At 30.9% G+C, this 27,347-nt stretch overlaps 1 protein-coding gene and 1 long non-coding RNA gene across 2 annotated transcripts; both read left to right on the top strand.

Annotated features, from left to right (window-relative positions):
• Positions 1-10,297: 10,297 nt before the first annotated feature.
• Positions 10,298-12,154, top strand: LOC141698586 (uncharacterized). The gene is made up of 3 exons (XR_012565164.1): positions 10,298-10,518; positions 10,623-11,903; positions 12,027-12,154. It is a non-coding gene; the product is annotated as an uncharacterized LOC141698586 (long non-coding RNA).
• Positions 12,155-23,021: 10,867 nt separating this feature from the next.
• LOC141698139 (protein DETOXIFICATION 40-like) lies at positions 23,022-26,740 on the top strand. The gene is made up of 7 exons (XM_074502767.1): positions 23,022-23,434; positions 24,510-25,141; positions 25,341-25,397; positions 25,483-25,721; positions 26,051-26,169; positions 26,278-26,364; positions 26,450-26,740. The coding sequence occupies exons 1-7, from the start codon at positions 23,090-23,092 to the stop codon at positions 26,522-26,524; spliced, it is 1,554 nt and encodes a 517-aa protein (XP_074358868.1). The 5' UTR covers positions 23,022-23,089; the 3' UTR covers positions 26,525-26,740.
• The last annotated feature ends 607 nt before the right edge of the window (positions 26,741-27,347 follow it).

Consider the following 27,347-nt stretch of genomic DNA (forward strand, 5'->3'; position numbering starts at 1 on the left):
CTTTTTTACATAATAATTTAATTCCAATAATATATTAGCTTGAGTTGTATGGAATTAGAATTTATTTAACCTTTATCCTAATTCACATACATACACATATATATTTATATCAGTTATTTATATTTTAACACATTTTTTAATTTTTAATTTTTAACTTTAAATTTTTTGGGAAAAAATTAATTTTGTTTTTATCCCATTTTTATCGTATAATTTTATTTTATGCCAAAAATATTATACTAATCAAACTAAATCAATCTAATTATAAATATTTTCTAAGTCCGGAATAATAGACTTTTATTTTTGTCAAGATGAATAGTATATATTATAAGTCTAGTTTTATCCCGATGTCATTATTCTTGTTTTTTTTATTTTCTCTTTTTTAATTAAATTCATGTATCAAAATTTATTAATTCATGTAATAAGTAATTTATACTTACACTGCTAGAAAAACGAGCATTTCCTACCGATTACAAGAAAAACAGGCATTTCCTACCGGTGAATCGGTAGGAAATGCCCCAAAATCGGTAGAAAATGACCCATTTCCTACCGATAAGATTTCCTACCGATAAGAAACAATAGGAAATTCCTTGCGGGAAATGACATTGGTGGGAAATGAATACGATCGCAGTCAACATGGGCCCCACATGTTGATGTGCACAACCACATGTTGAGGAACCGTATGCCAAGTAAGATGCCATGTGGAAATACGAATTTCCTACCACTAGTGGTAGGAAATAGGAGCATGGTAGGAATTAGGAGCAGTGGTAGGAAATTAGGCCACTTGGTAGGAATTATATTAGAATGGCATGTAAACACCATTTCCTACCAGTCATTTCCTACCATCCTCGGTAGGAAATACCTTGTTGAAGACGCTAAAAAATAACTTGAAGATTGTAGGAAATAGCTTGAATGTGGTAGGAATCTCTGGTTAAGTTTTTTTAAAAATAATTCATTGATTTAATATATAACATATTTCCTACCAACATCAATGTATAAATCTCAAACATACAACCAAAACTGAAAATCATACATCATAAAATACAATTCATCTTACCACTATCATTTTATTTATAAATATATACCATACAAATGTACAAAAATTACATGAAACTAAAAAATGTGATAAACTCCAAAATTAATCACCCCCAAAGTGGGTCATCATCATTTAATCCTTCATCAATGTTCGACACCTCTTTCTCTATTTCTTTATCTTTAATTCATAAATTCCGGTTTATTTGTATTAAGTCCTATCCATTTATATAAGAAGTAAACAAATAAAAATTAGTATCAACAAATAAAAAATTAATACATAAACAAAGTATTAAAAAAAATAAAAAACACATGATAATATGGAAACAATTGAGATGAAGGAGGTGAGGTGATTAAATTTGATTAAAAGATGTATGTAAATTGAATTTTTGTGAAGTGAGATGAGAGAAAATAGAAGCTGAAACAGGGGAGAGGGAGATGAAGTGATATGAGAAAAAATAGTATGATTTTGAATTTTCGGATTTGGCAAAAAAAATGAATTTTGAGTTAGGCGCCAACTTTCAGATTTTTGAATTTTTTCTAAATTTTTGGGCATTTCCTACCGAATTGTGGTAGGTTATAAGTTTATATGAAAATTTTGAATTTTTAGTTTGGAGCCAATTGAATTTAAATTTTGATTTGGGCGCCAACTTTCAAATTTTCAAATTTTTTGAAACTTGTGGGCATTTCCTACCTATTTGCGGTAGGTTATGAGTTTGAACGAAAAAATGATTTTTTTTATATGTTTATAAATGATCCAATCTTACCTATGTCAAGATCTAAATATTTTAGTGATATGATAAAAAAATTAGAATAAAAAATATATTTAGTATGTGTTGTGCAAGACATGCCTGTGCAATAACAAGACTAAGTCAAATTGACAACTCTAAATAAGTTGTATTGTAATCTTAGTTTGTATTTTGTACTTGTAAAATTTAAAGTCTGTAAAAATAACAAAGAGCAGACTGGAGTCTTTTTCTGGAAACAATATCGAGCCTAAGAATTTTATCTAGAAGAAGATCAAGAAGATCATATCTCAGAAGAATAATGAAGAAGTTTGGAGTTAAATAAATCTGTTTTGAGAAAAATGTTATAAGTCAAGATCTCTACAAGTCACAGATTTAGTGTTATAGAGAAGTCATTCGAGAACTCCAGAATGACTTATAGAGAATTCAGGAAAGCTACTAGAGAACTCAGAGATATCGACAAGCCAAATTAAAGACATTAAGATTAGAGATATCGACAAGTCATTTCTTCACTAGAGAACTCAGCGTTATCAATAAGTCAAATATCACTAGAGAACTCTGAGTTATCGACAAGTCAAATTTCACTAGAGAACTCAGAGATATCGATAAGTCTAAATTCACTAGAGAACTCTGAGTTATCGACAAGTTAAATTTGACTAAAGAACTCTGAGTTATCGACAAGTCAACAAGTCACTAGAGAACTCAGAGATATCGATAAGTCAAAGTGAAGACATGAAGTGAAGAGATCTCGACAAGCTGAATTCTCTTATATAGAACTCGGAGACCTCTACAAGTCAAATCAGTTATGGAGTATTAGAGATCTCGATAAGTCAATATACTTATCGAGATGTCAAGATCTCTATAGGCCTAACTGGAGATCTCGAGGTAAAATCTCAAAGTACAAATTACAGACCAGTTCAATATCCAAGATTAACAATCAACAAACAATCCAACCAACTGGATTGACTAGTCTACAAAAAGTAGCTTGAAGAGTGTGCAAGATCAAGGGTGAAGATTATCTAACAAAGGAATATCAAAGTTAACAGAGTATGCAAAGATATGCTAAGCCATAAATGGAAGATATACTTTTCCTAAAATATAATGATAAGTGACAGTTTACTAAAGTGAATAGCATCTCTTATTATACACTCTGTAAACCAGAAGTTATCTGTCATATAAAGTTAACACTAGTCCTTTATTAGTTGTAACAATTAGATCAGGAATTCGTGTACTCTCTCAAGATAGAAGCTAAGCTCTTTAGAAATAAAGAGCCTAGGAATTTTGTAGCAAAACATTCTTAATTTTAATATAAAATTAAATGAGTTTTGAAAGATCTGTGTTATTCATAGCTGCATGTTTAATTTTTGTTCTAACACATCCTACTATAAGATTTGATTTGCTTTGTTCAAAACCAAAATAGTTCAAGAATAGCATAAAAATACTAAAACACATTCACCCCCCCTGTGTGTAATTCATTACCTAACAGTATGTTATTTTAACAGTGAACTAGTAGTTTAACTACTATTTCTTATTAGTGTTTAGTTTCAAACTAATGTTTCAAATTTTTAAAAAATATTTATGAATGATCCAACCTTACAGATGTAAATATCTATATATTTTAGTTATATGATAAAAAATTTAGAAAAAAATAAATGTATTTGGTTTGTTATTTTAACAGTCAATTAGTAGTTTGACCGATACTTCTAACCAGTATTTAGTCCCATACAGATGTTTAGATTTTTAAAAATATTTATGAATGAATAAATATTACAGATGTCAATACGTATATATTATAGTGATATGATAAAAATAGAAAAAATAAATATATTTGGTTTGCTAATTTAAAAGTCAACTAGTAGTAGTTTGACCAGTACTTCTTACTAGTGTTAGTCCAATATCGATGTTTCATTTTATAAAAAAATGTTTATGAATAATTCAACCTTATAGATATTAGCATCTATATATTTTAGTGATATGATAAAATATTTAGAAAAAAATAAATAAATTTGGTTTGCTATTTTAACAGTCAACTAGTAGTTTGACCAGTACTTCTTAGTAGTGTTTAGTCGCGTACCGATGTTTCAATTTTTTAAAAAATATTTATGAATGATCCAACCTTACAGATTTCAAGATCTATATATTTTAGTGTTATGATAAAAATTTTAGAATAAAAAAGTATTTGGTTTGTTATTTTAACAGTGAACTAGTAGTTTGACTACTACTATATTCGATTACATTTAAAAAATGATAAATAGTTGGTAGGAAATGTAACTAATTAGGAGGAAACTTAACTAGTCATTTTCTACCGCTTCGTGGTAGGAAAAATCATGTGGAATATAAGCCAATCACAAGGCAACACATTAGTCTATTAGTGCTGAGTAGACAAGCTCATTTTCTACCGCATTGAAGTGGTAGGAAATGAGTCATACAAGACCCATTTCCTACCAACATCGGTAGAAAATGAGATGGACAAAACCTACTGTGGTAGTGCGGTAGGAAATACTTTGCTTACAACGACGTCGTTTTAAGAGTGACAAATTTGTTGGAAAAATGACGTGGAAAAGTGGGTCCACCTTTAGGCATTTCCTACCACCGTCGGTAGGAAATGAATTTCCTTCCGAGTACGAAATTGGTAAGAAAAGATCCTTTGACTTAAAAATCGGTAGGAAATAGTTGGTAGGAATTGTGTCGGTAGGAAATATTCAGTAGCAAAAGCCCGTTTTTCTTGTAGTGTTAAAATTATCCAAACACATGAATAACTTATAAGCTAAAATATTCATATCACTTATAGGATACTTTTCAACTTTAAGTTATAAGATACATTTTTTAAGAAATTTCAGACAAGCCCTAAAGTTGTTTAAAATATAAGTGCAGCAGATGTGACGATACATATCTGTTTATAATTGGTTTGATTCGCGTTCCAAGGATTGGTAATAATCTGCAATCATGTGTCAAACATTTTGGGCCATATGTACATAATAATATTATGTCAGTTTACCAGCATTTTATGATACGATTTTTAAAAATAACAGGCATGACTTAAATAATATGGGCCCCGGTAAATAGCCATTTTAATTAGATTTTTATATTATATACTTGAAAAACTTGTCGAAAGAGCTCTTTCAAAATTAGCTTTTTGGATAAAAAGTTATTTATTAGAGATTTTATTTTGATGAAATATCTCTAACTTAATTCAAAAAAATTAATTTTATGCCAAAAAGCTAACTTCCAAACATGATCATGGTGTACAAGCTATTGTTGACCTTGCATGCATGTGTGATTCTATGAACCGACTTGGCAGTAAAGCCGGCCAAACGAGCGGTTTGGCTCGGCGCTCGTTTGGCCGGCACGAACGTAATTCGGCTCGTCAATTATTGTCCTGACTCGCCTCATGAGGGGCCGGTTCGCTATTCGGCACTATTCGGCTATCCACACGAGCCGAGCACGAGCTGCATTTTATGTAACCGGAACCGGACCGGAACCGCTCGCCAAAACTGTCAGATGAATAAACAAAGGTTACACGAATAAACCGGCCCGCCTATTATTCACGGTTATTCGCACCGCTCGCCAACTCGCGGTTATTCGCGACTTGCGGTTCAAACGTGCGCTCTCCACGCGCTTGCAGCTCCACCTCCAAGCTCCAACGGGCGCCTATAAATGTAACGGCGACCTGTCTTCTGCTCCTGTCACTTGTCTGATTTCCAACGTTCTAATTGCAACGTTTCTTTTTTTCCCTTATAAATAGAAGCAAAGTTTCCTCCGCTTCTCTGCACTTCTAAGACTCTCGAATCTCTCTTCTCTTTTCTCAATCTCTCCGCACTTAATCTCTTTTTTATTAAGTTATTTACATACTCTCAAGTTACTCTCAAATTATTTACATACTCACAGTCACACACTCCAGTCGCCACATTCACAAATATTATGAGGAGAGCTTAAGCATTTTCCGGCTAGTTTTATAAATTTCCGGCGAGCTTTATAAATTTCCGGCGAGCTTTACAAAAATGGAGGAAGGAAGGGGCACACAATCCTCCCAGGGCTCGAGTCAAGCGAACTTAATGCGACCTCCTCGACCTGTAGGCATGGAACCTGGTGGTAATACTTTCTGTTGAAATTGTTTTTTCGAATTACTAGTTTAAAAAGTGTTTTTTAGTTCGATTTTTTATATTTTAAAGTTCGAATTGTTGTTTTTTATTTTCATAAATATTTATTTTTTTTTTATAAAATATTCTGTGATTTCATGAAATATTATTTGAAAGTAATTTTTTAACAATTGTTTATATATAGTAATTTTTAAACATAAATTCGATTGTTAATTTTTTTTATTTGAATGGATAATTCGATTGTTAACTTTTTTTATTTACAAAATTTTCAGGGAGCTCCTGTACTTCGAGACATTCCTCGCATGTTTGGAATTATTTTTCGAGACAAGCAATACTGGAAGATCCCAACAAATTTAAATATTTTTGTTTACTTTGTATTCAAAGTGGCCGAAATTAATCCCCTTTTCTTCACTTTAAAGGGGCCGGTACGAGTACACTTGATCGACACTTGAAAACTTAACACGGAATTTCAAAACAAAGTCACGAAAGCGGAGAGGCACGTGGAGAATCACCGCAACAAACACAAATTGGTGGTTTCATGCAATCGTCTCCCGGTGGAGGTATGCCTTTCATTTATAGTAGAGATACAATGATTGAATCTTTTGCTACTTATGTTACACTAGACGAGTTACCTTTCTCTCACGGTGAGAGTCCGAATTTAGAACACATGATGAGAGAATCAATAAACCCGGCATTTAAAAGAATTCCTAGAAACACGCTTAAACGTCACACACAAAAATAATATTATAGTCAACGTGCACAATTAATTGAACTTTTTTATGATTACGATGGCATGTTTTCTTTAACTAGTGATTGTTGGAGTTCGAGTTGTGGTGAGCCATTTATTTGTGTTACCGTTCATTGGATTGATTCAGATTATTTTTTACAAAAATGAATAATTGCATTTGATGTTATGGACGAGTCACACACGGGTTATAATATAAAAACTAGAATAGTCGAAACTATTAATGAATTTAATTTGCAACACAAGGTGTTTACTATTTCTTTAGATAATGTTTCAGCAAATGATAAAGCTATTTACTATATCTTTCACAAGATATTTCTACTACTTTAGATGGTATTTTCTTGCATGTTAGATGTTGTGCACACATAATCAACTTATCGGCTCAAAAGGGTATTCAAAAAATAACCGAATTTTTAGCACCTATCAGAAAAATAATTAAGTATTTACGTATCGCACACACATTAAAGAGACAATATAAAAAATTGTGTAGAGAAAACGAATTAATACCCAAAAAGTGGGGAATTCATTGTCCCACGAGATGGAGTTCGACTTATAAATTACTATACGAGGCAATTAAATATAAGGTAGTTATCACCGATTTATATAATTCTGATCCAAGAAATCAAGTGAAGGATAGACTTATTACCGAAAATGAATGGAATTTGGAAATTAGGTTACATCATTTGCTTGATTGTTATGCACGTGGTACTAAGATATTTCTTATGTTTACGAGCCAAATGTACATCTTGTTATTATTGAGTGTGTTAATATTATTACTACTTTAAAGGCATATGAAACTGATAACTATTTTGGTGCAATTATTGTTGATATGAAAAAAAGTGGATAGAATATTTTACCGAATTTCCTTTTATTTATGGTGTTGCATGTCTTATTGATCCCGATGTTAGAAAAGAAGGTTTAGAAAATATGTTAGAACATTATTACTTGGTGTTAGGTGTTTCATATAATCACGTGCTTTATGTGCAAAATTGTTTAGACTTATTACACCGTCTTATAGATCTATATACTCCTATAACTCAAAATATTATACCACCTAAGACTAGTCAGTCTAGTAGGTTTAATCCCATATTGCTTGGTATCCTAACTAAAAAATAAAAGTGTAGAATTCCCGAAAATGCATCCACACCTACAACTTCATTTAGCATGGTTAAAGAGTTTTTTTCATATAACTATGAGTTCGATGAAGATTTTTCAATACTAACATGGTGGAAGAATCATGAGAACTAATTTCCGGTATTAGCTAAAATTGCAAGGGATATTTTGGTTGTTCCCGCCTCTACAATTACTTCTGAGTCCGCTTTCAGTGCCGGTAAAAGAGTGTTGGACGAGAAGAGATCAAGTCTTGCACCGGATGTGGTCAAGATATGTGTTTGCAAAAAGGATTGGGACCAAGCAGCAAAGAGACAACAAGGGATGAAAAAAGATGACTCGGCCGGAGAAGAGTATACTTGGATGACAATGGACACTTCATCGGAATCGGGCATGTCAGCGAACGATCCACAAGAATAAGAAGAATTTGAATAGTTTATAAAATATTTTTGCCATCTATTTTTAGAATTTGTTATGTTTTGTATTTTATTCAAAATGTAAACACGGTTTGTTCCGTTTTCTTAGAGAGGAGTCCTCTCAAATCAATTGTAACGTTTTTTTTAATTAATAAAATTTATGGAGGTACCATCCTCTTTTGCTTATTTTAATACATATTATATTTTAATACATATTATTTCTTCAAAATCGAAAATATATTTTAACAGAAAAAATTAAGATCAGAAAAAAAGAAAAAGTAAAAACAAAACATACATTATATACAATTTGCGTACATGTGTATAAAAAAAGAAAAAAACAAAAAAAAACAAAGTAATAAATATAAGGAGAAAAACGTGTACGAAAACAAACTAAAGCTGAAGTAGTGTGATTTGTGAACTGTGAAGTCGTGCATGTGTGAAACAACATGATGGAACAGCTTTATTCGTTAGTTATTCGCCTAATCGTCTAAACCGTGTAGCTCGGCTAAACTGCATGCCATTCGCGGTTGATTGCTTTTCAGGACCGGCTGGGCTCGACCCCGACCGTAAATCTATACGGGCCGTTCATGAATTCTGTTCAACATTAACCGGCCCGTTAATTATTCGGCCCGGTACGCACGACCTGTTCGTGTGGCCGGCTCTACTTGGCAGCGATTTATATGATCAATCCTTTGGTAGGTATCGGTTTTTTATTGCTACCTTACTTATGCATGGAAACTTTGTAGAGCTTATATTTTTACTCGTGCTACATAAGTTTATTGATGTCTACTTTTATGCCCTATAAGTGAGCCTTTAACATGTAATAACTGAATGTAACTAGTTACTTTTCTGTTTCCAAAACACTTGCTTCAAGATTTGGGATTATGATAAAGTCTGATAATAATTTGTATTCTTGACCATGGATGGGTTCTTCTAGATATTGTCATTGATCATTTGGCAAAGTTGATGTTACAAGGTTTGAAGATTCTGGCAAACATGGGACCTTGAGCTTCAGAGCAACAAAGTGAGGTTTGCGTTTTTGAAGTAGGGATCAGATGCATTCCGCGGCATGTCTGTTCATCCAGTTCTGGGATTGTGTATTAGGTATGCAAAGACTATTGCTCTGGATGTCTGTAAATGCTCACACAGTTATATATATCATCTTACATGCGGACCCCCTCTTTTATCTGTAAATAAAATGTTTCTATTTTTTTATCACTTATTTATCCCTACTTGTTAGATATCGAAATTTATCAGCTGGGACATGTTCAGGTTACTCTTGATAATCCTGGAAAGGCTGTTTTTAACGAGGGCAAACTATATCCTAGTATTGTGGCCGGAACTAATTCTTGCACCACTATGATTGATGGGTTAGGAGTTGCAGGGTGGGGAGTTGGTAATTGAAGCAGAGGCAGCAATTCTTAAACATTACAGTACACCAAGTATAGTCATCACTCATCAGTAATGACCAAGTTGGATAAAGCTATTTTCTCAGCGACGCTTCTTGGCTTTGAGTTTAATCTGAAAGCCCCAGTAGCTTAGCCCCTTGTATTTCAATTACGATAGTGTACGTGGAGCAGGACTGATCATAGGACATTAGGAGCCTATAGCGAACCATTAAACCTAAAATATAATTGAAAATTGGCGCTGAAGGTGGTAGCGAGTTGGCCTATAAGTAGGTAGATTTGAGGGGTGAAAGCAATCTATAGAGAACAGTTTGATAAGATTCCCAGTACTCTTAAAAACTTCTCTCTTTACACAAAACCAATACTATTCATCTCTTTTATTCCATAAGACACCGACGAGTATGTTCTTTCTTCTGGTCTATGTGGCAATGATATATATTGTGCTCATATCAAAACTTAGAAATATGTTGCATAGTACATTTCAAATGAAGGATCTTGGGAATATTAAATATTATTATGGTCTAGAACTTCATTTTCGAGATTGAGGTGTATTCTTAAATCAGCATATACATGTCAAAGATTTTATTGAGTTGGCTGGTTTAGAGGAGGCTACTGCCACCAATGGAGGTGAATATTGAAAAGATGAAGGAGATCTTTTGCCCAATCCTTATATATCCTTATATATAGACAATTGGTTGTTAGCCTTATCTACGTAATTATTACAAGGCCTGATATCTCATGTGTTGTCCGTATTATTAGAAGATTCATGCAATCACCTCCATATCTTCATCTTTTTGCAGTAAAGTATTATTTGGTATTTAATTAGGTCACCTACGCGTTTTTCTACTATTTTTTTTATCTTTATTTGACAACATATGGTGATGCTGATTGGCTAGATGCGCAGATACTAGAAGATCTACAACTGGATGGTGACTTTTCTTGGAGCTGCCTTGATTACTTGGAAGTGTAAGAAGCTAGATCATGTCTCTAAATCTTGCATAGAGGTTGAAAATATCCATGTCTGCAACTTGTTTTGAAATTGTATGGTTACATGGCTGCCTTCTTTCCAGGCTTGGAGCTTCTCAAACTAATCCTATTCCTGTCCATGGTGATGGAAAAAGTGCCATTGAAATCGCTGCCCATGCGGTATATCATGAGCGCAGAAAACACATTGAAGTTGATTTCTATTAGATTAGAGTCGTATTTACTCTTGGTGTTATCAAACTTCCTCGTATTAGTACTAGTCTTCAAACAACTGATTTTTTCACAGAAGTCGGCCCAAGTTTCTTAGTGGCAAACTGATGCTACTAGATTTACAAGCATTTAAGAAGAGGGGTGGGGGATGTCAATACATTCACTGAGATACCATCATTAGTATATATTATAGTTGTCAAGCGATAGCTGTAAATCTGTGTTTTTAGATATGTAACAGCTCTTTTAGGCTTAATTGGAGGCTGATAATATATGATTTGATAGGCTGATCTTAGGGGATATTGTAGGTTGATTTACAGGCATGAAGGATTATGCTAACTGATTTGTAGCTCTAATAGCTCTGCAGAGCTTGTTTGTATGAAAATTCATAGAGAATTCAAAGCATTTTCTTTCATCTTTGTCACCATATTGTTGGATATGGATGGACAACTTGCATCAGGAATTCTGGGGATTTGGATGATTGAGTTGCTGCTGGTATATCTGAAAATGGAATTGTTGCAGTTTTGTACCATCTCAATATATATTTTTTTAAATCTAGCAATGTCATTTTTCAGATTCTACAATGTTTTTGCTGGATACTATATATTTTTTATTTATCAAAATCATCTTGCACCCAAAATTGTTAAAACTGGCCCGCACACCCAAAATTGTTAATTTTGTCATTTTTTCTCTATTACCTCTGTTACATCCGGGATGCACCACATTTAAACATTTTTAGGTCCAAAGACTGAACCTAAGTTATGTCGATTTCTATTTCCAGGCTGACATTGAATTTGAAATCGATCTGATTGGAGTAGGCAAGGATGGTAAGATTGTTTACTTCAGGGATACTTGGACGTCTACAGAAGAAGTAACAGAGGTGTAAAATTGTGCTAATGCACATACCATTTGAAGAGTTTGTTGATTGTTTTTTACATTAAGTACTGCATATTTTAGGCTGTTAAATATGACCTGATATGTTCAAGAGTACTTGTGAGGCTATCACCAAGGGCAATCATATGGTAGTTGTGGTAATGATGATACAGTGAATAAGAGGATTTTTTTGCCAACATATGCATCGTTAACAAGCTATGAAATGCGGCCCAAAGACAATGCACATTTGCACGGGAGAAAAACTATACGTGCCTGATGCAGCTGCTGTAAGTTCGTTGATTGAAGTCATTGCTTTTCCTCAGATTTTTATTTTGTATAATTTTTATTTTTATTTTTCATATATGCTTGTCAGCTCTCAAGGTAAGATTGTGCTTTTAATCCATTTTCAGAAATAAAATGGAATTCAGAGGTGCAAGGCTGCTGGTCAAGATAGGGTTATTCTTGGCCGGTGCAGAATATGGAAGTGGAAGCTCCAGGGCTTGGGCTTCCAAAGGACCTATGTATCTGGTGAGATTTTCATCTTGGGCATCACTAGATTATTTTGCTTGTATATCTATAACTGAAGTAGCCAACACCATATTTTCTAGTTAACTATATAATAATGTGAGTGGCAATCAAAGCTGTGATTGCAAAAAAATTGTTAGAGGATAGATCATTGTAAGCTGTGGATGGGTATTGTTTTCTTTGTTCCAAAACTGGTAATGATCTAGAAATACGTCTAGGACTCACCGGTCATGAGCGGTTTAATATTGATTTGCCTAATAAACTCGGTGATATTCGGCCTGGCCAAGATGTTACGTTTAGTACTAATTCAGGGAAATCTTTTACTTGCACTGTCCGCTTTGGCACATACCACATAGCTACATTAACTTTACTCTCCAGTCTCCACTGCCTAACTAAATGCACTGTTGTTAATTGTCTCACACAGAAAACATTGCTTTAGGTTCAAAAGTGATCGAGGGTCTCAGAAATAGTATCAGATGATAAATTTCAGTAAGTAGCCTCTGTAGGAATATGGCTTGATGCTTAATATGTTTTTTGAAAGTATTAACATCCTTCAAGTCAGAGAATGAGAAAACAAGGTAATTCTTGTTAGGAAAAAAGCTAGTAAGGTGACCAGATTTGAATACTGGTTTCCATTAACATGCATACAGTACTGGTACTTTCTATCTTCTTTATGTTTGCCAATTTATTCGTTTGATCATATATCAGTTTAATCATCAAACTTAATGGATATCATTTGATCACTAAAGTAATAATAAATATCAAACAGATACCATATGTGCTCGAGAATTAAAATTTATTTAATGGAGTTCTAAACATTTTTTTTAAATCTTATTACAACCAAATGAAAAGTTATAAATTCATAGTATTTTAGATGATTTTTTGAGATTTTTAAAATTTATCTACTAATTATTTTTATTTAAATAAAGCAAATGACTACAAAATTAAAAATAAATAGTAGATAAATTTTAAAAAATCTTATTATATTATAGAAAATACTAGAATTCATACATTTTTATTTGGTTGTAATAGGATTCAAGAAAAATATATAGAACTCCATAAAATAAATTTTAATTCCCGAACACATATTTTGAGGTATATGTATGATATTTATTATAACTTTAGTGATTCAAATGATACCCCGTTAACTTTGATGATTAAACTGATATATGGCGTTCAGTTGAATGACCATTTGATATTTAACCCATAAGTAATAATATTACATTAATAACCTTTATTAATAAGCGAAACCCCCTTTCAAGTGGTACTTGGTGTCACTTATTTTTTGTTACCACCAACTTTTGGTTTCATTTTTCATGATTCATGTTATCTTTTTTGATTCACTTATAATTCTATATATATATATATATATAGTATTTTTACCCGTTTTTCTTTATTAATAAATTTTTTTAAGTGATACTTTGTTTTCACTTACTTTTTGGTTCTATCACCTTTTATTTTTTTATTTTTATGATTCATGATGTAACTCTAGGTGTAATATTTTTATCCTTTTTATTCTTATATGACTTATAATTTTATATGTATTATTTTTACCGTTTTCCTTTATTAATAAACGAAACATATTCACTTATTTTTTAGTTCCACCACCTTTTGGTTTCACCTTTTATCTCTTATAACTCCAAGTGTATTATTTTTATCCCTTTTTATTCATATATGACTTATAATTGTATATGTATTGTTTTTACTCATTTTTATATTTTTTATAAGCCATAATTTTTTATTATTTTCATAGGTTTGAATCATATTTTTAATTATATTTTAAAATAAAGAAGTTCATAAATTGGTTCAACTAAATAATTTTGAGAAATATAAACCACGACCAAGTAAATAGGCCATGTGTCTAAATTGAAATTTTTTAATTTAGAATTTTTTAATTTGTTGGTAGAATTCCATTTTAATAAAATGGTATGAATATTATAAAAAATTGTATTTTGGTTTCAGCACTAAAAAATAATAAAATTGTTCAAACCGTAATATGATTACAATTCTATTTTCGTAGAACTCCAAATTATTTCTTGATAGAGTACTTGGTTTTATCTTATGGTTTTATCTTAGTACCCTTTATTAATAAGCGAAACCTCCTTTTAAGTGGTACTTGGTTTCACTTATTTTTTGGTACCACCACTTTTGGTATCACTTTTCATGATTCATGTTATAACTCTAACTTTAATTGTATTATTATTATCTTTTTTGATTCACTTATAATTATATATATATATATAGTATTTTTACTTGTTTTTTTATTAATAATTTCTTTTAAGTGATACTTTATTTTCACTTATTTTTTGATTCTATCACCTTTTATTTTTTTGTTTTTATGATTTATGATGTAACTCTAAGTGTAATATTTTTATCCTTTTTTTATTCTTATATGACTTATAATTCTATATGTATTATTTTTACCCGTTTTTCTTTATTAATAAAGGAAACATATTCACTTATTTTTTAGTTACACCACCTTTTGGTTTCACCTTTTATCTTTTATAACTCTAAGTGTATTATTTTTATCCCTTTTTATTCTTATATGACTTATAATTGTATATGTATTATTTTTACTCATTTTTATATTTTTTATAAGTTATAATTTTTTCATTATTTTTATAGGTTTGAATCATATTTTTAATTATATTTTAAAATAAAGAAGTTCATAAATTGGTTCAACTAAATAGTTTTGAGAAATATAAACCACGACCAAGTAAATAGGCCATGTGTTTAAATTGAAATTTTTTAATTTAGAATTTTTTAATTTGTTGGTAGAATTCCATTTTAATAAAATGGTATGAATATTATAAAAAATTGTATTTTGGTTTCACCACTAAAAAATAATAAAATTGTTCAAACCGTAATATGATTACAATTCTATTTTCGTAGAACTCCAAATTATTTACTTGGTTTTAACGTAGTACGCTTACGCCGTATTTTGGTTTCACCCCTTGTATGTTGTTTTTTAACAAAATATAGATTGTAATCATATTATAATTACGATATTTCTATTTTTCGTAGAATTCTTTTTTAGTTTTTATTAAAATAATAAAATGGAATCATTTAAACAGTGTTATTATTAATTAATAAGGAAATTATTTTTAAGAGATACTTTGGTCTCGCCTCTTTTCGGTTTTATGAATTTTTGGTTTCACCCTTTTTTAAATCTTGCTATAACTCTAAATATACCATTTTTATTCTTTTTTATTCATATATGACTTTATAATTCTATATGTAATACTTTACCCGTTTTTTTATTCTTATATACCACACATTTATATTGTTTTTATATAAACAAAATCGTAAATACATTGTGATTTCTAGATTCATACCTACAAAGTGTTATTTTAGCACCAATTACAAATTTATACATACATAATGAATATTTTATCAAAAAAAATTATGGAATTACAAACTATATAAAAACACAAATTCAGCTAACAATAAGAAATTTAATATGTAATTACTTAGTGCTGTTGATTGAATTTTTTAATTTGTTGGTAGAATTCCATTTTAATAAAATGGTATGAATATTATAAAAAATTGTATTTTGGTTTCACCACTAAAAAATAATAAAATTGTTCAAACCCTAATATGATTACAATTCTATTTTCGTAGAAATCCAAATTATTTCTTGATAGGGTACTTGGTTTTTTTTGAAAAAAACGCACTTGCATTATAACTTTTCAGAATCAAGCATACAAATGATATTCTCCGGAGCGGTAAGTACCCACTCGTTGAGACCTGGCATAGAACAAGTAGCCCGTACTAATGTATGAGCCACAATATTCGCAGATCTAGACACAAACAAGACTAACACTTCATCAAAGTGTTTTAAAATAGAAGTACATTCATCAACAATAGCATGGAAATATGTATGTCCTGAGCTTCCGTTAACAGCATCCACCAAAAGTTTAGCATCACACTCAAAGATACACTTGTTGCTCCTCCACTCATTAGTCCAAGATAGAGCCTCTTTAAGCCCTATAGCCTCTGCCTCCTTCGGTTGAAACCTCCCCTGCACCACATTACTGCGAGCTCTAACAAAGTTTCCCCATTCATCTCTGATTATGCACCCAACTCCAATATAATTTGATCCCAGGTACTTGGTTTTATTTATAACTCTAATTTTAATTGTATTATTATTATCTTTTTTGATTCACTTATAATTCTATATATATATAGAGTATTTTTACCTGTTTTTCTTTATTAATAAATTTTTTTAAGTGATACTTTGTTTTCACTTATTTTTTGGTTCTATCACCTTTTTTTATGATACATGATGTAACTCTAGGTGTAATATTTTTATCCTTTTTGATTCTTATATGACTTATAATTCTATATGTATTATTTTTACCCGTTTTTCTTTATTAATAAATGAAACATATTCACTTATTTTTTAGTTCCACCACCTTTTGTTTTCACCTTTTATCTTTTATAACTCCAAGTGTATTATTTTTATCCCTTTTTATTCCTATATGACTTATAATTGTATATGTATTATTTTTACTCATTTTTATATTTTTTATAAGACATAATTTTTTATTATTTTTATAGGTTTGAATCATATTTTTAATTATATTTTAAAATAAAGAAGTTCATAAATTAGTTTAACTAAATAGTTTTGAGAAATATAAACCACGACCAAGTAAATAGGCCATGCGTTTAAATTGAAATTTTTTAATTTAGAATTTTTTAATTTGTTGGTAGAATTCCATTTTAATAAAATGGTATGAATATTATAAAAAATTGTATTTTGGTTTCACCACTAAAAAATAATAAAATTGTTCAAACCTTAATATGATTACAATTCTATTTTCGTAGAAATCCAAATTATTTCTTGATAGGGTACTTGGTTTTATTTATAACTCTAATTCTAATTGTATTATTATTATCTTTTTTGATTCACTTATAATTCTATATATATATATAGTATTTTTACCCATTTTTCTTTATTAATAAATTTTTTTAAGTGATACTTTGTTTTCACTTATTTTTTGGTTCCATCACCTTTTATTTTTTTGTTTTTATGATACATGATGTAACTCTAGGTGTAATATTTTTATCCTTTTTGATTCTTACATGACTTATAATTCTATATGTATTATTTTTACCCGTTTTTCTTTATTAATAAACGAAACATATTCACTTATTTTTTAGTTACACCACCTTTTGGTTTCACCTTTTATCTTTTATAACTCCAAATGTATTATTTTTATCCCTTTTCATTCCTATATGACTTATAATTGTATATATATTATTTTTACTCATTTTTATATTTTTTATAAGACATAATTTTTTATTATTTTTATAGGTTTGAATCATATTTTTAATTATATTTTAAAATAAAGAAGTTCATAAATTAGTTTAACTAAATAGTTTTGAGAAATATAAATCACGACCAAGTAAATAGGCCATGCGTTTAAATTGAAATTTTTTAATTTAGAATTTTTTAATTTGTTGGTAGAATTCCATTTTAATAAAATGGTATGAATATTATAAAAAATTGTATTTTGGTTTCACCACTAAAAAATAATAAAATTGTTCAAACTGTAATATGATTACAATTCTATTTTTGTAGAACTCCAAATTATTTCTTGATAGGGTACTCGGTTTTATCTTAGTACGGTTACGGCGTATTTTGGTTTCACCCCTTGTATGTTATTTTTTAACAAAATATAGATTGGAATCATATTATAATTACGATATTTCTATTTTTCGTAGAATTCTTTTTTAATTTTTATTAAAATAATAAAATGGAATCTTTTAAACAGTGTTATTATTAATTAATAAGGAAATTATTTTTAAGGGATACTTTGGTCTCAGCTCTTTTCGGTTTTATGAATTTTTGGTTTCACCCTTTTTTAAATCTTGTTATATCTCTAAATATACCATTTTTATTCTTTTTTATTCATATATGACTTTATAATTCTATATGTAATACTTTACCCGTTTTTTTAATCTTATATACCACATATTTATATAGTTTTTATATAAACAAAATCGTAAATACATTATAATTTTTAGATTCATATCTACATAATGCTATTTTAGCACCAATTACAAATTTATACATACATAATGAATATTTTATAAGAAAAAATTATGCAATTACAAACTATATAAAAACACAAATTCAGCTAACAATAAGAAATTTAATATGCAATTACTTAGTGCTGTTGATTTAATTTTTTGTTAAATTATCCATCAATCCTGTCGCGACTAAAGTTTTGATGTAAAATATTAGTTAGGTCTTTTTGAACAATTGATACATAATAACGTTGAGTTTGTTGTTATAATAAGATTTGAATTAATGAAAACTACATATAATTTAAAAATAAAAATTGCAATAATCGTACAATTTTATTTATTATATATTTTAGTAAAAAAATTAAAATAAAATTTTATAATCATTATTAAATATTGATATTTTCATCTCTGCCCGTGTTTAGCAGGTTATCTACTAGTTATAAATAAAGGTCACAAGGTGCATGGCAGCTTGGGACTGAGGTATACATGACATCTCGTACATGATCAACAAAACTGCGGAGGCCACTAACAACTTGCTCCCTAGTCAGAGTATAGTGCAAAAGCGATTAACGCAGATCTGACTAAGAGATGGAAGTCAATATACATAAATTTTTTTCTTGACCCTTCTGCACTGTCTTTTTACAAAGACGGTATGGCGGACCATTTGCTGATTTCTTTACATTTTTGTTGAGATCTTGATACCATTGTTATTTTCTGATTTTCATGCTTTTACTGGTAGAAGCTATATTACTCGGACTCGGCAATATTTTATATAATATACATGTTTTTTGCCTAAAATACGTGTCCAAGTCCGAGTGCCCAAATTCGAGTGTCGAGTATCTGACACGGGTACTCGAAGGTGAAATAAAGGGTCGGAGTAACATAGGGTAGAACAAGTTTATTTCAAATTTTAAACCATAGGGGTGTGTCATTCGGAAATTTAATTATAAAGTAAGTGATCTAATTGTTAGTTTGCGGCATTATATGTTCCTTTGAGCCTCTCAGCTGTAAGCTTTAAAAAAAGAAAATACACTCAGCTAAGCCCTAGAGGATGCACAATTTCAGGGTGGGTTTCTGAATCAAATTTCAAGCTTTGATGGAAAGAAAGTAAAGCACAAAATAATTCTTTCTGTTGCCTCGTTTCAGGTGGAGGTTGTTGGGGGGGGGGGGGGGGTTATTGGAGCTCAGTGTTAAGATTTCGTCTAACATTGGCACCCCTTTGCGTAGTGCCATCATTCTCATTGCATTATATGCTGAACTTTGCTGTTGTTATTGACATCTACTTCTACTAGGCTGATCAATCCACAATTGTATAACTGATCTAAAATTCGTGTAATATATGTCCAACTTTCTAGTGCTTACTCAGAATTTGATTAGTTATAGCTGGTAGTACTCTATATAGAACATCATAGCCGTTTCAATACGTGAGTTTGATTGTATTTAACTGCAAGTTAAGAGGTCGAAAACTTGTAGGATCTGTGCAAATTGGTAATTTAAATATAGAACTTTACTTATTGTAGCTTTCTCAGTTATGCCGAACATTGTACACCGCAAGAAACCGCACCTTCTGAAGAACAACTGATTCCAGAGTGACCCTACGTCAGAACTAGTTGAACAAAGTAAAGAAAAAGGTTCCCTTCTCAAATATGGGCAAGGAAGATAATATACGTCCCAATAAAAGAAAGAACAGCATCTCTGGAGGAATGGTATTCAACATCTTTTCATTCAGTTATACTTATCAGTGGTTTTATATGGGTCATTTTGATTCTTCCTACGTAATATTGTTTGGTTTTTAGGAAGTGCGTTTGCACTGGAACTACACGAGTACTATAGAATCTTAATTTCACCTTGTTGTCTATTATTGTTCACATGCGTATTTCAGTACTGTATCCATGCGTGTGTGTGTCTATTAGACAGTATGTTTATATGATACTATTAATTTCCTTTTTTTATAAACTGGCGTTCGGATTCGATTATGCGTATTTCGGTATCAGAACTGGATCACACGTATCTCCACTAATTCGTGCGAGTACTACCACATCATCTCAGGGCAGGACCCCTTTGCTTAAATTAAAGCGTTCACTGAAAATTGAATCTAATCATATCACCGGTACATGAAGACAAACATAAAAATAGTCTTCTCAGATACCAAGGGACGGTCATAACTTATATGCAATTCCCTTCCAGGAAAAACTGTAGCTAACTAGTGAAAACAAATATTATCTCACAAGTAGAGTAGTCATCAAATGTTTGAGTCCGTAGTCCACGTGAAATTTGATCAGACCTAACTTATGTTTTGTTTTAATCTCAAAATATAATATATTCTGTTACAATTTGATAAGTATAAAAATGTACTGTCGTCACTTAAAACCAAATTGTCTGACATAATACGTTTCATTTTCCAAATAACTCGAGACATATAGTTTTCACGCAACTATTTATTCGTTTGTATTTTGTCATACTGTCATTCGATGAAAGTGTTTCATTTTTTTTAAAAAAAATTTAACCTTGCATGTGTAAGTCACGGACTCGTGAACAATCATTTGGCTCCAACTTTTCCAGGATCAAATATACTCCTCCAGCTCACCTCATCTATTTCACTTTTTTGCAGTAAGCTACATTTTTTTACTAATTTATTATTATCCAGTGAGTTTGATTCATTTCACGCGTGATGACCATTTTACCCTCCCAGTCCCATTCCCTCCCGACCTGAATCAGATCAGAAATTCAGAAAAAAATTCAGATCTGTGACGGAAAAAATTATTAAAAGAAACTGATTATCAGGGATTAGGGTTGAGTATTGGGTGATTTGTCCAAAGCGAACCCAATTGTATTTATGGGTTTTCATAAGTTTCAATCCGAATCAAACTGTTAAGTAATAATTCGTTTAAAACGGCTTGATTTTGGTTTAAATCATTTTTTTATCAATATAAAATTTCAACAATCTTAAGCTTGAACTTAAAAAATAAGATTCGAAAATTTGATTTATTGATCAATATATTAACTTTTAATCATATTTTAAATAGGATATATAAATTACAAGAACTTTACAAATAAAAAGAGGGTAATAAGATCATAGAAACGTAATTCTTGTAGTTTTTATGAATAAAAATAAAGAGAATGTAATCATAATACATATATAAAGATTAAAATCTCATTTTTTTAAAAGGTCTTTATGTTGATAATTTTATATGTTCAATCTTTTACATATTTTGGTCATTTTTTTTATTATAATTTATCATTATTTACAATTACTCATACATGTATATTAATGATCAAGATAAATGTTTGGATCACTTCGATTATTTCGATCGGTTTGGATATCAAAATCAAAATAGAACATAAATTATTCGGTTTGGAGAATTTTTACTCAACGCTATCGGAGATTCGGGAAAATTTTCGAGTTTAGGATTGGAAAATGTATAAAAAATTCAGGAATCAAGGATTGGTATACCTCCGCCGACCTCGATTTCCGATATCATTTTTAATATAAATAAATAATGATTCTTGTGCATATTAATTAAATTGTTATCAATAAATATAATGTATATTAATAAAGTTTACATTTTTAAATTTCTTTTATATGAATACATTTATATTCGAGCACGGTTGAATAGTTCAAGAGTTTATTCTCTGTTATCCAGTTCATGAATTTGACTCTCGCTCAACCTTAGAATAGATATATTTATATATTATGATTTATTAAATTATTTTATTTAAATGTATCAAAAATATGTAAAATTTTATTTAGTTAATAAATATTACAATCTCCAATTAACTGTTCCCTGTTCAGGATGGTAATCGGAGAAAAAAAATTCCACATTCAAGGATCGAGGTAGATTTTGGGAGTGAATTAGCGTTCCGGGGATCGCACATCCAAACACCCAATATCTATCCCTAATTTCAAGTAACACCAATTTTTATATTTCTAATAAAAAATTAAAGTAAAGAATAAAATAAATTATCATTAAATATTAAAAAGAACGATGAATATTAATTTCTCCCATATGCTTCCTCTTATTAACCAATAAGCAATTCAATATTTTTATGTTCTCTTTACTATTTCTTTGGACCGCCTATGTCACTAGTTAAATTTTTCTGATGTTAATACGTAATTAAAGAATTCTGGCCCGAAAACGAGTACCATTTGAAAAAGTTAGAACTATGAAAATAGAAGTAACAATGAAATAAAATTAAAATCACATTAATATGATTAACAATATCCTCAATATATTGGCTGTGTTTGGAAATTAGTTTTTTGATAAAAAAAAAATAGCTTTTCGAAATAAACTAGAGATTTGATCTAATTAAATCCCTAATGTTGGTGTTTGATAATTTACTTTTTGAAATAGTTTTTTAATCCAAAAAACTAATTTTGAGCTTTTTCAATTTCATAGTACAAAAAACTAATTTAAATATCTATTTATCAAATAATTTTATTCGAAATAATTAAATTCAATCCGCTAATTAAAATAGCTAACTAAATTAGCTAGTTAAAATATTCATTTCAAATCGTTATAGCTAACATCTAATTGTCAAAAAAGATCAAATTTTTTTCACAAATTGTAATATGGAGTGTAGTGAGTACAAAAATGGGAACAAAATTATATGACAATTAATGTGGTATATTTTGATTTGGGTTGTTAAGGTGAATAGATGGTCATTTCAATTAAAAATTGAATTAAAAATTAACGCATCTCATTTTTTACAAAATTTTATATCTAATTTTATGCATCAAACACTTTTTTTTAGAAATTTAAATGCACCACACTCTACGGTGGTAGACAGCTGGGGTCACAACTGTATTCAATGACCCCTGATGTTAATTCAATATATAAACACATTGCTCTATTGTGCATTTGTGCTTGAGCTAGCCTAGCATCAAATCTCTTCAGCGCTCGCTAGGCCGAGTCCAATGGAGATAACAGAGACTGGTACATATAAGCTCATATCCTCCATTGATCAAACAACAACAATATTAACGTTAAGATCATCGGAAAAACTCGATGCTGAGTCGAGCAGTGAATTGGAACATATATTATCGGAGGGTGATGCACCGTTGTTTGAGAGATTTATGTCAGCTACATGGATTGAACTGAGGCTTATGTTTAACTTAGCAGCTCCAGCAATCATATGTTACATGATCAACTATGTCATGTCCATGTCTACTCAAGTATTTGCGGGTCATATTGGCAATCTCGAGCTTGCTGCAGCCTCTCTGGGCAACAATGGCATTCAAACATTCGCGTATGGTCTGTTGGTACGGTACTTATTCTATATACATCCTCCTTTCGTATCAAATGATAGGTTACATCAGTATATCGAGAAAAATACTAAAAACGTATATGATGGAAGGGTAAATAATTTAAGATATGATCAAGAAAAGGTCACTTAATTTGATAAAATGATTGTTTTATTTGAGATTATTATGGAAACAATCTTTTCAACTTGGAAATATTAGAAAGAAGGCGAAAATGAATCATTGCAGAACAGGACTTCATAGGACTTGGTTAGAAAAATATGCTCAGGTTGTTGCTAATAATTGGATTAAATGATTGAAACAGTCTTTATAAATCTTCTGTTTACTTGTTAATTTTCTGATTATCATCTTCTCTGCTTCTTATTCCAGCTCCATATAAAGTCATTAGTCAGAGTAAAATTTTCTATTATGAGTAATTAACCGGAACTGACATTTTATAACTTTTAACTGTTTGTAAAATTTCTATTAAGAGTAATTAACCGGAACTGACATTTTATAACTTTTAACTGTTTGTAAATTGTATACATAAAATTTAATGGATTAGTAATTTGCAAGGGTTAGATAATGCTGTTTAAATTAGTCCGATCACTAATTTGCTAAAATTATCAAACAAACATATATATATGATAAGCAATACTCTAATCATGTTTAGAGATCTATCCCATCAATGTAGTCTATCTATCATACACTCCTGTTTATAATAAGAGGTTTAAAATTGGAGACTAATGTAAGATCAAGAGGATTCTGCTAAAGGCATATATGCCTGCCTTTCAAAAAAATAATAATTAGAAAAGCAATATTCTTACATTTTAAAATATATTTAATATAGCATAAGATTTCAACTACTTTGCAGAGGCTAGATATGATTATGTTGTAATTGACTAATCTGATACTATGACAACTGTGCTAATTATTAAAGAATAGCTATCATGAAAATGAATCATTTACAAGACATCCACTCACAAGTGCGCGCACACACCCCTGCACAGCATATGATATGTCACACAGTGACGATCACATTGAACAATTTGATTACTCTGCAAACTAATTTATTAGTTATTTTGATTATGGATAGATAGGAATGGGCAGCGCGGTTGAAACACTCTGTGGACAAGCTTATGGAGCACACAAATATGACATGCTAGGCATTTATCTTCAAAGATCATTTATCCTCCTTACTCTGACTAGTGTTCTCCTCACTGTCATCTATATTTTCTCCAAGCCATTTCTTATTTTACTTGGCGAGTCGGAAGAGATTGCATCAGCTGCTGCTGTCTTCATCTTTGGCCTCATTCCTCAAATATTCGCATATGCGATAAACTTTCCTATACAAAAATTTTTACAAGCTCAGAGCATTGTGAAACCAAGTGCATATATATCAGCAGCCACCCTGGTTCTACATCTTATTTTAACTTACATTACTATATATAAGTTTGGATTTGGACTATTGGGCTCATCACTCGTGCTGAGCTTTACTTGGTGGGTAGTTGTCGTGGGCCAGATTATTTATATATTGAAAAGTCCATTGTGCAAGCATACATGGACTGGGTTTAGCACCAAAGCATTTCGTGGGCTCTGGTCCTTTTTTAAGCTATCAGCTGCTTCAGCAGTTATGCTGTGCTTAGAGGTGTGGTACTTTCAGATTCTAGTTCTGTTGGCTGGCCTGCTTAAAAGACCTGAACTAGCTTTGGATTCTCTTGCTATTTGGTAAGAAAATTTTACAAGTAATATGAAATCCCTGCAAGATATAGTCCTTTTTCGCGACATTTTGGTTTCCCACTCACAGATTAATATTGGTTGCAAGAAGTACCTTTTAGCTTCTTTTTCTTATAGCCAAATGGGATCTTTATAATCCCTCTGATAAATAATGTAATTATCTGAGATGTTTGAATGGTGACAATTGCAGCACTACAATAAATGGATGGGTATTTACAATCTCATGTGGTTTTAATGCAGCAGCAAGGTAAAGTTCCCTTAGTATTTGTACAGCACTTAGTTTAGATATATAGAGACATGATCAATCAAATTAAACTGATTATATATGACAGTGTAAGAGTGGCGAATGAGCTTGGAGCTGGACATCCAAAGACAGCAGCATTTTCAGTAGTAATAGTGAACACGGTGTCTTTTCTCATAAATGTCATAGCTGCAATAGTGGTGCTACTACTGCGCGATTCTATAAGCTATGCATTCACTGATGGCGAACATGTTGCTAATGCTGTATCAGATCTCTGCCCGCTTCTGGCCACTGGCCTTGTTCTTAATGGAATCCAACCCGTATTGTCAGGTAAAAATGTTTTCCTTTACATACATAATTCTACTAATACATGTTAATTTCCAGCTCTCTCAACACCGTAAGGCCAATGATGATTACTTAATACATGTCATGCTCTTATAGTCTTATGCTTATTGCTTAACTTAAAACCGAGTCAAATGAACTCTGTTGCTATGTTAAGTTCTAGCTCTTCCAACACCATGAAGTGTGACAAGGAGTACTTATTTCTACGACACATATGTTTAGGTTAATACATATGCATCGTTACACTTAGATGACTGACTTCCAGATAATGACAAATTTACAGATGATTTAAATGTGATTTGAATTGAATTTTGAAGGTGTGGCTGTTGGATGCGGATGGCAAGCTTTTGTGGCATATGTAAATGTGGGATGTTATTATGCCGTAGGGATCCCTTTAGGCGTTTTACTTGGTTTCTACTTTGACATGGGTGCTAAGGTAATTAAAAGAATATCATCAACCAATATAACTACAGCATAAAGCTAAACAAATGGGATGATCATATATGTACAAGTTTTAATTTACTGTGATGGATGTCTGGTACAGGGAATATGGTCTGGTATGATTGGCGGCACAACAATGCAAACCCTTATCCTAATATGGGTTACATACAAGACAGACTGGAAAAGAGAGGTTTGTATGAAGCAATTTACGAGTTAAATTACTTATTAATCTTTATATTCTGGTTAATAATGTGTTTGAACATTGGAATTTGCAGGTGGAATTAGCTACAAAGAGATTGGATAAGTGGGATAATAGGAACAATAATGAACCACTTTTGCTCAAAGATTAGAGGAATACCATAGTTACAACATTACATATATGCTATTGCTGAAATATAACTGGGATATGTCCTACTCCATCACAACTGTATTTACCTCCTATTTAGCAAGTGCAAGAAAAGTCTGTCCTATGATGAGGGGGTCTTTCTTGAAAATCTGCAGCCAATATATAAATATCTTTGTAGATTCATCAGAGTTCTATAATAAAAATTCTTATGATTTGTCTACCTCAGAGTTTACCAAGCTCAGGAGATCAAATACTTTTAACTTAAGTACATTCTTGGCGTGCCATATGTGTGTGTGTGTGAGGTCATATGTTTAGTCGATGGATTTTACATTACATCTTTCAAACCTGCTTATATACAAGTAAAATTCTCATGAGATCACAACTGCAGTACTTAGACGAACGACTTATAAATTTAGGTATTTTCAAACTAAATATTCAAGTGGGCTAGCAAGTTAAAACACAAGCTATGACAATGTCATGATAGTGCTCAACGGCTTATTTGACACGCCTTTATATACCTTAGAAGTTGTTGCATGTGTCTGTCTAATATATAAAAACAAAACAGATGTATGCACAGATATATTGTTCAGTATCTAGATATAGGCCGGTGGTTTAATGTAGAGAACATGCAATTACAGATGGTGTGGGATTAAACAAAAGTTGAACATGGAGTTTAGCCGGTCTAGATAACAGAGAATAAATCTACCTGTCATTGATTCTTCTCCAAGAAAAACATTTGCGCTTCCTAAGCTCTTGACCAAGTCTTTTTTAGCAGCAAGAAATCAACTCTATAGCTCTTCGCTTCTGCAGGTATGTATTAATTCATC

This window comes from Apium graveolens, chromosome 11 (genome assembly GCF_009905375.1).
Source record: "Apium graveolens cultivar Ventura chromosome 11, ASM990537v1, whole genome shotgun sequence".
Lineage (NCBI taxonomy): Eukaryota > Viridiplantae > Streptophyta > Magnoliopsida > Apiales > Apiaceae > Apium > Apium graveolens.

Bases quoted from the DNA above. Each gene is read 5' to 3' on its own strand.
- LOC141698139 (XM_074502767.1), top strand. From the start codon at position 23,090: ATGGAGATAACAGAGACTGGTACATATAAGCTCATATCCTCCATTGAT. The intron at 25,398-25,482 runs GTAAAGTTCCCT...TATATATGACAG, and splicing joins GGTTTTAATGCAGCAGCAAG to TGTAAGAGTGGCGAATGAGC. The intron at 26,365-26,449 runs GTTTGTATGAAG...TGGAATTTGCAG, and splicing joins AGACAGACTGGAAAAGAGAG to GTGGAATTAGCTACAAAGAG.